Raw genomic sequence first — 17,989 nt, 5'->3', positions numbered from 1 at the left:
ACTACACACAAGGTAAAAGATTGAAATCTATCTACTTCTTTCCTAAAAATACACATGTTTCCAATCTACTACAAGTCAATCCTTACTCACTGTTCTTTTAAAATTTAAAAACTAGATTATGATCAATTGCCACAGGTATTTCAGCCTCAATACCATTAACCTGAACAAATTAAAACCAGACATAAGGAAAAGTGGCTATCAAAGTGCTTTCAGAGGCACAGAGAAAGAGGAAGAAGTTCAAGTAATTAAATGTTACTCAGACCAGCAGATGACTTTCCTGCAGGAAATGCAGCAAGTGTTAAAAAGTTGGATATGCCTCACTAGAAAGAACTTTTAACCTACAGGGCTCTTCTTACTGATGATCCATATTTTAATTGAGAAGCTGAAGCAGGCACTGAGGACAAGTTTATAATTCAGTGAAAGCAGACAGGATGGAGGGACAGAGGCCCTGTGAACTCTGTCCAGTGACTGCATTATACTAAATACATTTTGCAACATGCAAATTAAAGATTTTCTTTTCACATTCTGTACACACATGCACACACAAACACTGTTCTTTTTGCACAGCATTACACCTTAACACTAATTTCAATTACTGAACTAATCAACCAGAATCAGTTTTAATGTTTCTTAGTTTTTTTGGTTCTGCCTACATAAACCAGGCTCCCTGGCCTAGCCCTGCCAGACATATCAATCAGGTTTATTCTTCCTATACTATTATAGTTTATAGAGTATTCTTCCTATACTATTCTTCCAGTCACCATTAAATTACCTGTGTCATTAATCTATCAGTATCTGAAATGTCTCAGAGCTTTAAATTTTCAAAGGTGTGTCCAAAAGAACAGTGCTTAGAATTATTTCAATGTCTGTAAAGTTTCTGTCTTTCTGTGGTGTTTTTTTAAATCACTATCTCCCATTCCCAAAAAACCTCTTACTGGGGAGCTGGGGTACAAGTCATTGAGGAGCTATTAATTAATTAATGGGATACAAATATCCTATGTTGAAGGGCTTTTCCCCACGACTATTTAAACTAAAAAGGAAACAATTAAGCTGCAGACCAGTAAATTAATCCTTGCATTGCAGCAGGATTCCTGTGATCTTCCATACTGCCAGCAAAAAGAGGTCATGGTATTAGTTAAATACTGATCTTAATATACAGTAGCCCATTAACAAAGGTTATCACATTCTGACTTGTATCTGAACCCCCACCAGAACAGAGAGGCCTTACAGCAGCAGGGAAGACCTGGAAACCAACCAATCCATACAGTTCCAAAATGAAACTGACTTTTCTGTGCTCATTAATGAACTAAATTTTTCAAACTTCTGCTTCTCCAATGACCCCTTTACAGCTCTCTCTACCAGGGCTCAGCAGAGGGGGAAATATCTGTATTTTTTCCTCATATATTACACATTGCACTCTTCTGGCATAGCATGATCAATCCTTAGGGAGCACACATGAATCTCATCAATCCTGCTACTTAGAGAAAGTCTCAGGCACGATAAATCCAGGAACACTGCCATGAGAAGACTGCTTACTGCATGGAAACACAGCATCAAAACCTTTTAAGCACTCTCTATTCAGGACACTGGTTTAATTTCAGACCATCTATCATCAACAGCAGATCCTCCTGGCTCTTCTCCATACTCTCTTAAGAAACCCACGGAGAAAACCAGCAGGATGCAGTTTTTAGTAAAGCAAGATGCAAGAAAAGTTATATTAAATCTAATCAAAATGGCTGCTGTGAGATTAGGTGCAAGTAAAAGCTCCCTAATGGTAAAAGCAATTTAGAACTGAACAGCTGCCAAAAGATCACTGATGAAAAAAAAAAATCAATGGGAACATTCAAAAAAGAGATTAGTCTACACACTCAAAAAGAATTTATGGGAAAAATCTACACACAATGGTCAGAGATCATTATCTACCTATCTGTAGAGAAAGCGAAATATGCAAGTTGTTTTTCATTTAAAGAAGGCAACTTTGGTAAAAAAAAAAAAATCTCCAATACCTTTGCACCTAAGAAGTTTGTGATGCACAGCACCAAACATCCACTCTGTATGTGCTTTCTTCAGCAGGTAGGGACAAGAATGCCCTGCTCATTAGTCCTTGCCTCAAGTACCCTGAAATCACTCCAACTTTTCCATTATTTGATTAGCCTCCACTTTAAAGTTAATCCCCTCCTCAATTCCTATGTGGAAGCTACCCCAGAATTTGTTTCTGACAAAACATTTGGGATAAGGCAATTCTTATCTAGTCCAAGGAATTACACTGGTGTGCTTATACAAAAATACAGGAGTATTATCTGGTCCCTCCCGGCACAAAACTTCTAAAAAGAGAAGAAGGGCATGAGAGATAAACTAGTTGGTTTTCCCCAGGCTGATTCTAGAATAACAATATTACAAAAAAACCAAACAAGAAACACTGAAAGACACCTGGACATGATACATACCTGACACTTAAAAACACAAAGGTGGTTCTTAGTCTGAGGGGTTAATGCAAGTGTTACCTGGTCAGCTGAAATTAAAATTGTGCTAGAGCATGTAACTACCTACAAAAATAGCCATGCTATGTCTGCAGTTGAGAGGGCACTAACAGTGCCTGTGTTTTTCTCTTTTTTTAAGTCCTAGAATTTTAATTCAGTTTTTACAGCAATTTGACAGTGAGCATTTGCACGTGAAAGAAGCTAAATCCACACAGAGCTGCACAATCACTGCTGTGTGCAAGAGACTGGAATCATTAATGGCTGAAACATTGCAATTTACTGTGATTATGTCAGTTAAGCTATTTTCACTTTTTTTTTTCTAGTAGAATTAGTATTTATGAGCTAGATTACAGTTTGTTCCCATATGCCTAAGCCCTCACTCCTCTGTGTCTGTGGTGCATCCTTTGAAAGACACCTGTATAATTCACTGTGACATCTCAGGCATATCTAAGGCAACCACAGGGTACTTAACATGATCACAGTCCTATTTATGACTAGTTCAGAGAAACACACTTGAAAAGTATCTCATTTATTACAGTGAGTTTTAATATGATTTTTTAAATGTGTATTTTTTGTGATCTGTCTGGCTGGGCTTATTCCTAAGATATTTTCACATTAATCTTACACTAAAAAAAAAAAAAAAAAATCTGAACTCTTTCCTAGAAGAGGTCCAAAGAATGAAAAACAATTATTTGATCAAAGAGAAAATTAAAGAATGAAAAAAAGTACTAAACACGAGAATTACTGCTTCTGCTGAAGAATTTCTGTAATTCCAAAAACTTGTGGACTAAAACTCCCTTTTGTTTTATGAAATTGCCCTTTATCTCTGAACTTCCCAAACTGCTAAATCAGATATGTCAGGGATTTTAAAAAGTTCTATGAGGATAAGAAGTCAAATGAAATGCAACTACATTAGATGCTCTCAGCCTCTATTAATTTCCAAATAGAGAATAAATTTTATAATTTAGAGTTCCTACAATATTTACTTTGCTGTGGAGAGATTATATGTGTTTATATAACGTATACCAAATGTTAAAGTACGGCATAAAACAGATTACTTTTTCCAGCCTAAGCTTGAGAGCATCTAAAGATTAGATATAAACAAGTTTAACAACTCTGCTCCACGATACAGCATTTACCACCAGCATTTCTAGGTCATGCACAGCAGTACTTGGAAGACAGAAAACACACAAAATGCATCACCTCAGAATCTGCACACTGGTGCTTATTTTTGTGTGTGTGTGTGCATCCACATGGCCATGAGGATGAAAGAAAAACCTGAAGAATTAGTTAAAAAAAATTACTTATTTTTTTTAACTAATTCTATTACTAGAATTACTAGATTACTTATAAAAACACCATGCTGTCACAAGAAGAAATGCATATTTTATTTTCATTCACTGTGACCTACTTACAGGCAGAACTCAGTAAGAAGAGTCTATTACACCCACAGAGTCAATAGAGTCAATTATGCAGCCTTTATTCCAACAGAACCTCCACTGATTTGTATGCAAAATTCCTGTATTTTCTCAGCCAAGTGTAGAACTAATGTAGTGCCTTTACACACAAATCACCAGATAAGAGAGATGAAATCCTGGCTACACTGAGATCGATAGGATTTCTGCCATCAGTCTCAATGGAAAGAGATTTTATCAGCAGTGCTCAATAAGGTGGAAAAGTCATGCACCACAGGACTGTTCCATGGCTAAATAAATTGCTATTTAAAGTCACTGAAGGCCTTTCAAACCACAGAGAAACATGCAAGATGAAGCAGGGTTTCATGCAAGCCTGCATGAACAACACTGTACTTCCACTGCTTACAAAAACCCTTTAACTCATGCAGCTCCCACATCTGGCAGTAGCTTGAACATTATTTCCTCTGTATCATAATTTTGGAGTTGTCCCAATCATTAATCTCTGCCATTCTCCACCCACACACATAAATCAACCCTCCTTCTGCTGGCCAGGTGTCTGACCAGCCTGAGCTCCCTGTCCCTACAGGAAGCTCCTGTGCAGTCACAAGACACAAAGTCATGCCCAAACAAAAGGCATCAAAAGGTCTCCTGAGCACCATGTGTTTGCAAGATTCATCTGTGATCCTGAGAAACCAACTAAACTGTTCTTTTATTGTTACCTAAGCTCAAAAGCCTTTTTAGGAAGCTTTATAATCAGCCCAGAAACACAGCTTTGGGTGGAAATTTGTGTGACAAAGGAAACACGTGATCAAGTTGCTATTAGTTCTCCCTGGAAATCCATATATAATGTGTACATAATCCATATATAATTTTGTAGTTAAACATTTCTGAGTGTGGGACAAATCAGCAAGTATGTGGTTTTTCACTAGAAAATAATACTTAAATATGAATAATAGCAGCACTAAACAATACTTCATATGGTATATTCTGTGGAAATGGTTTTTAGGGTATGTTTGCATTTAAAATTAATCACAGATTCACAGAATGGTTTGGTTTGGAAAAGACCCTAAAGATCATCTCACTCCATGGGCAAGGACACCTTCCACTATCCCAGGTTCCTCACAGCCCAGTCCAACCTGACCTTGAACACTTCCAGAGATGAGGCAGCCACAGCTTCTCTGGGCAGCCTGTGCCTCAGCACCCTCATAGGAAAGGATTTTTTCCCTTGCAGATCCCACTCACAAAGCTCTGAAACTACTAGTTTAAGGTAGAAACCATATTTTGGCTTGAATTGAAAAAAAAATCAAAATAGAAGAATAAAAATATAACCATTTTCTTAGCCAATAAAATAGCTGTTAATTTAACAGGTCAAATTCAAGGTTATTGCTATTTGGAATTTCTTGCTAAAACAGAAGAAAAAGAGTGTTGAACTACTCAGTATCTTCCTCCTACTTATAGTGAGATCTTTTCTGTCCATTTTTCCCCTTCCAAAATACTTGCTATGTATCACATACACAGTTGAGATAAGAGAATCATATTGATGCCAAAAGTAATAATTTCTTCCACAGGAAGAAAAAAGAAAACAAATCAACACACCACACAGATACTGTTTCATGGTATTATTTCTTTCCTACTCTCAAGCTTAACACATATTTTGAAATCTGCAGCTTCAACCTTAAAAACAGAAAACCAGGAGGTGTTTATATATGACCATAACAATTGAGTACAGGAAATCCTATTAAAAATGGACATAACCATGGGGTGATTGGAAAACAATTACAACACAGGATGCTGCTGGTGCAAGAAGGACCTGCATGAAACAGGAAAAGCACAACCCTGCACCATTCCCTGCACTCTGGTCACATGTCCCAGCCACTCAAAATACCAGTGCAATACATCAATAGCAAAAAGGAGCAGAGGGAGGACAGAAAAATCATTGCAAAGCTAAACCCAGCTCTGGCTCCCAGAGGAATTTCTGCAGTTATGCCAGTCAGGGGAGGATGAGATGCAGCCCAGACCTGGTCAGGTAAAGGGAGGATGACAGGAATCTCAGCTTTACTCTGATCACAGCTGCTCATCCTCCTCTGCAACATAAAAGCACAGTTGAGCATAGAGGAATTCACTGTTCCAGCACCACCAGAAGCCCAAAAGACCCAGAAAAATGTTAACTGAGGACAAACAATATTGTCAACAGCAGTTACAGATATCACTGAAGAAACCAGCAAGAATTCACACCAAAATCTCTCTCTAGGCATTTTTCAATATTAAATTAAAAAAAAAAAAAAAAAAACCTCTTAAAGTTTTTGTTTTTAAAGGCTGCAATTTTTGAATCGTTATTTAAATCAGGTAATGTGATAGAGTTAAGTGCCTCTTCCTACCACAACAGCAGTCAGCTTCCTGTCATCTATTTGGTGGACAATGTCAAAGATTTCTAGACTATAAATACTGACTATTTCTGCAAGTGATGTTGAAATACAGGTATAAAACCAATACAATTAATTTTGATACGTAATACAAGTACTTAAAATCTCACATTCTGATACTGCTCAGCACCAAGGCTTTGTGGACTCCAGAATATCCTCAATAATAATGCCTCCCACATTAACAAAAAAATCCTTGCTTTAATGACATTATGTTAACCTCTTGCTGGGCATGTCTCCCTTTTTCCTCAGCTGGGATGGTGGGCAGACATAAATCAAGCTACAAAACTGGGAAAGGATGGGAAAAAAAGGAGAAATCTACCTTTCCCAGCTGACAGCTTTCATGAAATAGGAGAACAAGTTGCACAGCAACATTCACGCTTCATTTCTCAGATACTTTTGTGGCAGAAATAGGAAAGGAAAGACAAAAGCTAAAGCAAAATCATCTCAGATCAATGCACTGGACTGCTTCCAATCCTTCCATCCTTTATTACACAAAACAGTGGAGACAAAACTGATTTGCCTTCCAAGGAACTGTACTGCAGGCTGTAAGAATAAAAGCTGGATTTTCAGGTAGGAGTTTAATTTTTTTTTTTAAATATGGATTCTTTTTTATGCATACAATATGCATTTAGTGATGTATTTCAGTCCAGACAGAAGCTATTATTGCTTCAGGTTAGACAGAAAATCAAACATCAAGAAGAAATACAAAAATACCCTTGCCAGAGTCTCTTGAACATCATGTTCCCACTCTTGAATTTAAGTCACAAGCATCCCCAGTGAGGAGAAAGAACAGCTAAGTAATATGAAGGACTGAAGAAGTGAATTTCCAAATGGAAAGAGCTTAAAGCTTAATGATGATATGAAGATGTTAAAAGAAAAACAAACCCAACCCCCACAGTGTCTGAAAGTTATGGAACATTTAGAACAGGGACATGTACTGCAGCAAGGAAAAATATATTACCAAGAAAAAGCTTCCTGACAGGAAGGTAAATGAAACTAAAAGTATTATCCCAAATGTCTCACAGCAACTTGAATGGATTTTTGCATCTAATCTGAAAAAACCCACGAGGGAATACTTTAAGATCTACCTAATTCAGAAGCCTTACAAGCAAGCCATGAAACTAGATACTCAGCATGACAAACAAGGATCAGTCAGAAGGTAAAATACATTACTTTTACATCTATTTTGAAATTTCTGATGTCATTCTACCTCCCTTCCCCCTCCAATATGAACAAGCATCAATATACTTGTTCATAACAACAAAATACAGGGAAAGAATCTGCTGGGCACTCTGGCAGAGCTAGTCAAGCTGACAGTAAAACCCAAACATGCTGTTTGTTTTACTGCCAATATTTATTCAATTAACTTCTGTCCTTTATACCCAGGTACTAAGGATATGGATCCCATTTGGGATGTACCCAGTCACCTTTCAAAACCTACAATATCTTTGTAATGAAAACTTTTTAACTTTTACTGATGCTCAATACCGGGATGGCCACTAGGAAGCACAGCTGAGAACAGAAAAGAGGGAGATTGTCACAGACAGAAACAAAATATGAAATTTTCTTCTGAGAATGACTCAGAAGTTGCCAAAATCCAGTGACAGGCAAATCTTAGTGGGAGATGCTGGAGCTTTGGCACTTCAGAAATTCAGTTACACACATATGGAATCAACTTCCACGTGAGAAGTTGGTCAGGCAGTTTTAAATTACTTACTTGCCCTTCATCTCATTACTTCCATCTCTAGAGTGTTAGTCAGATGTGCAATTTCGAGCAAGTGACATTAAGAAATAATTAATTAACCCAGAATGAAGTTTTTATTTCATTTTTCACTAATTCAAATTCTATCACTGTCAGCAAAATTTCACTGAGGCACCAATCAGTACTTAAAGTCTGAGTGAATGGGGAGCCTGCAAGAGAAACTGTTCCACTGCAGATGGGACCCCAGCTTAGCCAGGAGATCTCTGAAAGCTTGGATTTTTAAAGTTCTGGATTTTCCCCAGCAAGGAGGCTCCAGCTTGTTTGAATCCCTGTCTGTCCTTGAGAAAGCAGGAAGGCAGCAAGAATGAAGGGACTGCAAGTTGCCATTCCTGCAGTCTTCTCTTGTCCAAGACTTCTTTTATAAAGGGTAAATGAATTTATAGTTATGACTATCTTGCAGAACAAAAGCTCTCTCTTAATCACGTATTAAAAGTTAGAGAGAAATTGTTGGGAATTTTGTATGTTTTCTTGGATTATTCCCAGAATCTGCCCTACATACCCTATGTAGTCTCAGCACACATTTTGTAATATTTACATTATTAACCCCCTCACCATTTATGACTGAAAGTGACCCACATTTTGCATAAATTAAAACCTGTGTAATACTGAATTAATTTAATATAATGTACAAAAATTTGACATAAATATGACAGAGGTTGCATGAGGTGAGAATGCATTTACAGTGCCTATAAGAACTACATATATCATTCTACAGAACATTTTTGACACTGAAATATCAGAGGACTCATATCTTACCTGTCTTTATACATGTTTGCATTAAATCCATGTATATTAATACTGTGCTTGTATCATTACAATTTCCTGGGAATCAGGGACGTTATCTTCATAATATGCTAATAGAAAAAGCATGATACAGAAAATAGTGTACAATATCTTAGCTGTACTAAAGGAGGATACATAAATCCTGGCCTAATATGAAATGCAGAGAAAGGGAAATTATAAAGCACGAGATGTGACAACATTGCTGTTCCAAAATGACCAATATTACTCAGAGCAGAACATTCCTTATGTCAAATACTATCAGTTTTCTTAAGACATCTGGCTACCCAAAGGAGAATACAGCATATAAAACAAGATGTATTAAAAAAGGTCTATCTTAGCAACTAAAGATCAGAGATTTCTAGATTTACCTGTATCAAGTTCTCAAATATTCAGCAGTATTTAGCTTTATAGTACTGAGAGACTGCCCTAGTACAGCATTCCATTACTGCATTAGCAATTAGCTTGCATTTTAACAATTATCCTTGGGAACAGGAGATTTAAGCATTACTGTGAGCTCAGCACACTGAAGGTATATTTATAAGGCTTAATGCAGTGAAAAGCCAGAAGACAGCAGCAGCATTTAGGAAAAACTACAGCACAAGGAACACAGAAGCCAGTGACAATATGGTGTCAATAAATACTTATCATTAGAAATAGTCTCACAAAAGAACAGCACTGATGATAATTCCCAGCTGCAAATCACTGATTTAAGAATATGTACAGTACAATGTAAATTATAGAATTATTTCAGTTTACATAAATTAAAATGACTGCATAAGTGCAAGTGTGCCTCTTGGGTATTTACATTTTCCAGCTCTATACAAAACAATTATTTAGTCACTGCATTTTAGAGGAAACGCAAAAAAACTAACAAATGTTAACTGCAAAATATTTTCATCATACTTCCCTGGGATTTTAACATTCACAAAAAGGAAGCTCTCTATTCAATATCAGCACAGTATTTTGCCCTAGTGCTGCAGACAGAATCATTTAAGGAGTACATAGCAATGATATAGAGCCTTACCCTTTCTACCGGTGAGCCATAGCATGCAATGACGGAACATAGCAGTGGCAGATGGCATTGGTGCTAGGAAATGTGAATAAAAGGGTAATAGCAGAGAAATGGTGACTGGCAGACAAGACACAGAAATGTAGATGAAATGAATGCAAGCTGGTAAATCTTGAAGCAAAGCTCCACCGTTAAGCCCAACGTTGCCTCTAGTCTCCTCATAATTGAGCATTAAGTTCTATTTGGATAAAACTGCAACCTTCAGCCCAGTCTTGATTCTCTTCATAAAGAAATGCATCACTGTATCTTGAGAACGAAGAGCAGAAATGTTTTGCAAGCGAAACCCATCATCAGAAGCACATTACTTTCTCCCCTTGAGTGATTTATTCTTTTCATTATTCATCTCCAAATCCTGCCAGAGCTACAGTCTCTTTCTAGCACATATGTATTCACTGCAGATGTAAATCCCTGCCTAACCTGCAGCACCCCTGGATCCAGAATGTTCTCAGTGTGCTCATTCATGCTGTTCTCTTGCCAAACATTTAAAATCATCCATCAAATACAAGTGGAATCTATTATAAGGAAAAAAAAATCTCTTCTTTCAGCTCACCCTGAAAATGGAAGGTTTTCTGATCAACAGTTATTGTGAAGGTGCTGTCGTCCTCATCGTCTATACCAATCACAGCTCCCTGTGAAACAAAGAACAAAATCCTGATAAGGCAAGCAGTGACATCAGCAGCACACACTCTATCACTACACCACTGGAATTTAAAAAGCTTTGACAAATTAGAAGCAAACTGAATACAGTAAAGAGCAGAAAGATTCTCTGCTCTGTCATAGGATGCAGTCAGTTCCTTAAAACAATCAATTTTTAATTGCAGAAAAAAACAGTGAACGTTTGTAAAGCTGTTATCTGGATAATGATATGCATCTTTTATTTTTGTAATGGAGGTGGCTTTATGCTGCAGCAGTTCCCTACTACATTCCAACTTACATATTTTATATGTATTTTCCATGTATAAAAATAACAGTTCTTAAGTACTCCACAAAAAGAAGCTCTTGACCTGATTTTATCTACCAGCCTGCAATAAAAAATAAATCATTCTAGCAGAATGAATTTGGCCTATCATGTCATGTCACTGGTACACTGCATGATCTAATTTTCAGTCCCTAAGTAAATATTAACAGTAAGTAATCAGGATATATGGGAAGCAACTAGCTTTGTCTCCTAATTCTTCATAAATTATTACAAGAAAATGCAAATAAATTAAAGACCATCTGTGCTTAGCAATTTACAAATCCATCCACATTTTAATTCCTGCCCCCTCCAACACTTATAATAAATAACAGTTTCACCCAGGAGAAGACACCAAAAAAGGACAATTCTAAGTCTCTGCCAGCTTCAATAAACTGTAATATTTAGCTCAAAAATCACCAGTGGATTGACTCAGTTTCTTTTCTCCTTCTGCCCCACAACAGCAGTCCTAGGTAAGAACAGCACCAACCATCTGTAATCCAAGGCAGTGTGGCAGGAAAGGATAGCTCCAAGCTGGTTTTTTATTTCCCTCCACTGATAAAATGTGCCACTTAACTTCTCCAGGAGTATCTTCCCTATAGGCCTTTCATGGACAGCTCTGTGATCACTATAAAAAAGGCACCTAAAAAGTGTATCCAAGCCAGTATAATTCTGAATATTTTTAGTGCCAGGACAACCACCAGATTTATTTTAAATATACCAGTAGATAAATATTGGGCACTTGAAGTACATATTTTGCTATGCAGTAAATCAGAAGGTCACTGCAAGTTGCACAATATTGCTCTCCTCAGCAGCTGCATCAGTCAGAGTGGCTGGAAAGGAGCTCCAAGATTATCCAGTCCAATTGTCAACCCAGTGCCACCATGTCCAACACTGAATTACCTCACCAAGTGCCACATCCACACATCTTCTGAACACTTCCAGGGACAGTGACTCCACCACTTCCCTGGGCAGCCTGTTCCAATGGCTGACCTTTCTTTCAGTGAAGAAATTTCCCCTGATATCCAATCCAAACCTCCCCTGGTGCAACTTGAGGCCATTTCCTCTCATCCTGTCACCCGGGAGAAGAGACTGACCCTCACCTCACCATGACCAAGATATTATCCCCAGAGGATACAGGTAAAATTCCCATAAACACAGACTGAGACAGCTGAGTCCTGCCCCATCCCAAGTGTGGGAGCAGGGAGAGCTCTCCTGGGCCTGTGAACTCAGCACAAACCTGTGCACAGCCTGTCACTGCCACACTGGGGCAGAGGGGCTGAGCCAGAAGCACAGAAAATGCTTCCTCTGTCATGCAGATAATACACATGAATGAGTAAAATTAGAAATAAGAGTGGCAAAGTTTATGGATATTCCAGAAAACTTTAGCAGGACATGCGCATAGTGCAGATGACACAGAATGCTTTATGACTACGCTTTCCGAAGTACACTAAGACAATCAGCAAAAGAATTTGGAGATGAACCTTCAGGCCTATTTTCATAATCCATTCAGCCAAATTGCTTAAGTTACATGTTTGTTTATGTTCACACCTACAGTTACAAATCAACAATTACTCTGAACAGAAAACCTCTCTGATAGAATTTCAGACTGCAAAAGCCCATCTGTTCAGCTATCAGTATCACTGTCATCTGCCAGGGGAGCTGCTTTACAAAAGAAGAAAAAAGGAAGATTCCTTCTTTCCTCACAAAAAAAAAAAAAACAAAAAAAACCCCAAAAAACCAAAAAAACAAAAAAAAACACCAAAAAAACCCCCAAACAAACAAACAAACAAACAAAAACAAACCACAACAACCCCAAACAAGCAAATCACACATATCCAGAGAAAGGCTGGGGGAGTCCATCAGTTTTTAGAAAACTCCAAAGAACAATTTGTGGTGGAAAAGTGACAGATGGGAGAAGAGAAAGTGGCTGTTTTATGTTAAATACATATAAAGATGGACCAGGCAATATTGAACAGATTGTTCACTTTTGATATTTCCTAAACTGGCAGGCTGAGGCCAACCTCCACAGTGACAGACTCACAGCACCATTAAAGCAGGCATGGCTTTTTGGACAGAATTTTTCTGCACAATGAAAAACCCTCTCTCATGAATCTTTGGGAATGTCTTGTTTTAGACAGTGGTTTGAGCGTACATTTCCCTTAAAGAAATTCTGCATTAAGATATCAATACATCAAGCAAGGCAAAGTGAAGAGAAGTCAACTGGAATCCAAGTTAATGGGGATTCTCTGAGTCTCAGAAGGCTACAGGTACCCAGAGAATGACTAGAAAGGCCTAACAACAGAAGGAAGGAGCAACTGGAAAATGCTCAGTTTTCCTTCAACACTCATCACATTGTTTGTAAGCTCACAGATCCCTTTCTCTAGACTTCTCTTACTTCAATTTTCAAAATGCTCCCATTCATCATTCTCACTCCTCACTTGTTCTAGCTCTTCACAAGACTGCTGCATGCTAGAACCAGAAGTTCTATGAGAAATGGGAAAAAAACATAGGAACAGCACTTGTGCAAGAAGAAATAGCTTTGGTACAAGCATGACAGCGAGGTAGGAGCTGGGCATATGCAAAGACATCACAGCACTCTCACCTCCCTTTAGCAATTCCATTTCCAGCTGCAGGAGCAGAGAGCCTCACACAGGTAATGCTCAACTTTCCCTCTCTGCACCTTCTCCTTCCCCAGTCTGCACACCCCACTCCAACCATATATCACAAACTTTGCCAGCAGTGTTCTCCCTTCCCTTTCCAGTTCTCCTTTCACTAAGCTCAAGCCTAGGCCCAAGGAGTGTCCAAACTGGCAGGATGGAGGACACAGCAAGAGAAGAAAAACAAAACAGGACAGAAGGAAGCAGATTCACAATGATTTCTGTAGACACAGAACAACATATACCCACACACACACACATACACACACACACACACACATATATATATATATGTGTGTGTATATACACATTGACCTCCACACACAGAGAAATGAGAACTGCAAACAGCAAATTTTTCATAGTGTCCTACTACTAACCCATCTTACTCTGCCACATTAGAATACCTTCTAATATATCATATGTATAATATTTTTATACCATATATAAATTATAGGATGTAATTAGCCCAACATGTCACTTGATCTCTAGTGTTTTCTTTCTTTAAATATTTTCACCATTTCAGCATTTTGCAGAGTCAGGAATAGAGCCCAAACCTCAAAAGTCTCCTTGCAGTTCTCTCCACTAGGACACATCATACACAGTAAGTCACTGAGTACTGAATAAAATAACACTTACCCTGAGTCTAACACACCCTCGGCGGGAGCCTCTCATCATTTTGTCTTTTGACTGAAAGAGAAAAAAAACAGATCAGTGGGTTAACAGATACAGTAAAAAGAAAGTTATTCAAACCAACAGAAAAAGAATAAAACATTTTTGCACATGTTTTAGTGAATGACTAAACAAGATGCAATTTCTGTTACAAAATTGGTTCATTCCAGCACCATAGTATGGCAAATGAATCCTTCAAAAGAATACAAGATCCCACTTCAAGAAGTTTCCTAAGTAACTTCAAGAAATACTTATGAAATGCAGTCCATGCCTTTACAGAAAGTAAAAGAAAAGGAAGAAGAAAGGAGTTGACAAATATTAAAAAATCAGCAGTATGCTGATTCACATCTTCCTCCTTTCTCTCCTATTCTCAGGAAAGTGTCCATGAAACAAAATCTAGCTGTGCAGGCAGAACTGTACAAATGAAATTGTACATCTGTCAGAAACTTCCCCTGATTTATACACTTTTAGGCAGAGACAAAATTCATGTTTAGACTTGTTTGTAAATCTACTTCCTAGCTAGTACGGCCCGCTGTCATCATTACAATTTAAAAAGTTAACCTTTGTAGCCATTTAAGCTGTTGGAGCCCAGATCAGAAAACAGGATTTTCATGTCCATAACCAGTGCTCAAACTTGCACATTAACCCACCTTGCAAATTTACTCAATCTCTTCTTTAATACCTGTTTGAAGCACTGAAAAAAAGCTTCAGCTTTCCCCCCAAGCAGGGAATTCTAAACAGTCAACTCAGCTTGAAACAGTGATCCTTGAGCTTTCAGCTCTTCCCATCAGTGTCACAGGCAAAGCTGACAGTAACCATTGGGCAATAGTGGCAAGCCTAAGTAGCACACACAAACTATTTAAGGTGAAAAGGAAAATAGTCAGATCATCCTGAATACTCAGTTTTCTGCTAAGGGCTGTTTTTTGACTACCCACACACATGCTTCCTTTTTTTAAAATTATGAATTCCTTGCTATTGTAGCCTTATCTGAAAAGTAGTCCTGTCTAATAAAACCCCTTCTCTCTTGCCATCCAAATATTCAAACCACATTCTTTCAAGTCAGGAAAACAACAATTCTCACTGGTGTCTCATGATCAGATTCTCTTGCTGTCATCTTCTGAAATACCCACTCCTTTCAGCAGTGTATCAATAATTCCATCAAGACAATATATTGATGTTATTACCACCACACCTATCTTCACTGAAGCAATTAGACAATAAAATCTTGCTGACATTAATGGGAAAAAAAAGACAGGATAAGAAGTATCAGTCTTAAGAGTCACTAATTATTCTTTATCTGAAACATGTTTTGGATATAGCTAGGAGGAAAGAATGAAGCAGTCCTTGCAAGTCCTATTCACTAAAGATAATGTACAAGTACAGCACTTGGGGCTTCAAATAATGTTTTAGCTGACCTCTCATTCAATTCAGGCTCCAATTTATCAGAGCTGTCTTCTGAGTGTTAGAAGCCATCAATATTAATCTACTTGTTTTTACATCAGCACATGTTAGCTGGTCAAAGTGAAATGGAAGTAAAGACCAGTAGTGCCTCCATAATGTATTCTACAGATATATAATTTCTTTTTAGACAACAAGTACATAGGGAGGACTTTTTGGAACATTGTTTTGTTTTGGTCTCTTTTTTTTTAACCTCAAACCCAAGAGAGGATCTATTTACAAAGTTTCTCCAACAATTTCCTATGAGAAATTGTGTGCACTTTTACTTTTTTATATTCACTGCCTTGAGAGTTCCCCTAAAATGGGAGGACGCTTCTGAGAGCTTATCACTCCCTCTGGTGGCTTCTGGAAGAAATATTGGTATAATCTAAGCAGGAAAGAAAACATCTGAACTGAGGCTGCAGGGACCTGACCAGTTCTGACCCGGATTCCACGAGCCAGGCAAAGCCCTCCCAGCTCCCTGCACAGAATCAGAGCACACAAAAAGCAAAGGCAGCAGAACAGGTTGGGTTTGGAAGGGTTTAAAACCCTTAGTGACATGCAGAGAATTTGAGGGCTGCTCCCAGTGCAAGGGAGAGCAGAATCCCAAGAACCCCCATTTCCACTGACCACCAACTCAGCTGCAGAAGATACAGTAAAAGCCTCCCTTTTTCTTGTCCACGACATTTTAATGGGATGGAAATTAAGTTTAAACTTTATAATATTCTTAGTCTGTAAAAAGAATCACAAGATAAACAACAGGTCAGAGTGTGGGCCTGTATACCCATCATTTCACCATCTTCTGGCAGAGCTTTACTTGGTTAATATCAATTATAAGAAAGCACTGAATGGAATTCATCCTGCCTAAGTGCAATAAAACACCCATCATTCCAGTATCTGAATTCCCTGAGCTCCAGAGCAGGCAGCTGCCATCACTCACACTGCTGGATTCTCTCACTGGCACACAGCAAACCTTCCTCTGCTGCTGCAGGACAGCACTTTAAAACACAATTCAGCTGACATTTTAGATTTTGCCCCCTCCCCAACTAAGATTTTATAAAAATACAATTCAAATACTCTCAGCTTCCCTTTATTATTCTTTGATTGAGTTTAGGTTATCCAATATATCCTATTAAAAATAAAGCCATCCCATAACTGCCTTGAGGAATGGTTCCATTTCACTGAACAAAAACTCATACAGCAGAAAGACATATCTAAATGGCTAATAAAAAACCCCCACATTTTACTTTCCTTTTATATTTAAAATTTTAATATGCAGCTATCTTTTTCAGCACTCAGTTTTACAACCAGACAAAATTACATTTCCCATAAGCTTTCAATACACACTGTACTGATTGTGATGATAAAGGACTTGAACAGGTTATAAGCAGACAGCAATATGAGATAAATTTCAGCTGAAACTCAAATAAAAATTTGTAAAAATGAATAAACCTATAGAGTATTACTGCAGGGAGAATTTAGGTATCTCCCAAAAAGATGTGGCCTTTATTGGTTCCTCTTTTACATCCACGCAGCAAAGTTGATCACATATAGAACTGATTTAACATAAGACATTTCAGGTAACCTTTTATTTCTTCTTGAGAGAAATAAAAATAATGTTTGGGCCTATTTAAAGAAAACAAAACAAAATTAGAATCCTAACCCAAGTCCAAAAACCCCCAGCTCTCCTTCATCTTTAGAAGTGCTACTATTTCATTTGAGTTGTAGCTGTGGCGTGCAAAGTTTAAGGTTTCCAATAAAACCCAGCTGCTCTTCGCCTCCCAAAGTTCTCAGGCACGAGTTCTGCTTGCATCAGAAGGGCAGAACTTGAAGAGGTGCATTTCTGACTCACTCAGTGCTGTCATGGAAATCCCTAACACAAGCACACAGATGAGCAAAACCGCTTGGGACATTTATTTCCTGTTAAGGATGAAGAACCTGGAACAAGCTGTATCTAAAAACAGTAATCTTTGCAATTTATCTACATCTACAAGAGAAGCTTAAATTTGGATCGCTTTCCATAACAGTTATTTTTTCTCATCAAATCCTAAGGCAACGCTCATTTTTTAAGCAGAAACAGACCTCAACAATTTAAAGACTTTGCAGGCTGTTCCCAGCCCCACCATTCCTCCCCTCCAAGGCACACCCCAGTCTCAGAGGAGAAGCTCCCTGAGCTCAGGGACAGCATCTCACAGCCCTGTTGTTTGTACAGCCAACACTGGGACTTTTGTGGGTGCAGTCATAAAACAGGAGATAAAACACTGCAGCAATAGCTGAGGCGCCACTGGGGCTCATGTAACCCAAACAGATACCAGGATTATATAAAATAGGTAAGG

General features: G+C 38.1%; 1 protein-coding gene across 3 annotated transcripts in view; it reads right to left on the bottom strand.

Annotated features, from left to right (window-relative positions):
- OSBPL9 (oxysterol binding protein like 9) overlaps positions 1 to 17,989 on the bottom strand; it is a 56,546-nt gene that overhangs the window by 33,473 nt on the left and 5,084 nt on the right. For all 3 annotated transcript variants that reach the window (XR_009418954.1, XM_059477939.1, XM_059477940.1), the window contains exons 2-3: positions 14,184 to 14,234; positions 10,483 to 10,561 (exon numbers count right to left, since the gene is read on the bottom strand). Coding sequence is in view for 2 of the 3 variants with exons in the window: in XM_059477939.1 (XP_059333922.1) it covers positions 10,483 to 10,561; positions 14,184 to 14,234 (130 nt within the window). In the remaining variant the exon portion in view is untranslated. The remainder of the gene's footprint in view (positions 1 to 10,482; positions 10,562 to 14,183; positions 14,235 to 17,989) is intronic.

The sequence above is a fragment of the Ammospiza nelsoni genome, chromosome 9 (genome assembly GCF_027579445.1).
Source record: "Ammospiza nelsoni isolate bAmmNel1 chromosome 9, bAmmNel1.pri, whole genome shotgun sequence".
Lineage (NCBI taxonomy): Eukaryota > Metazoa > Chordata > Aves > Passeriformes > Passerellidae > Ammospiza > Ammospiza nelsoni.
The sequence above is the reverse complement of the archived record's forward strand: the minus strand, read 5'-3'. Positions and strand labels throughout refer to the sequence as shown.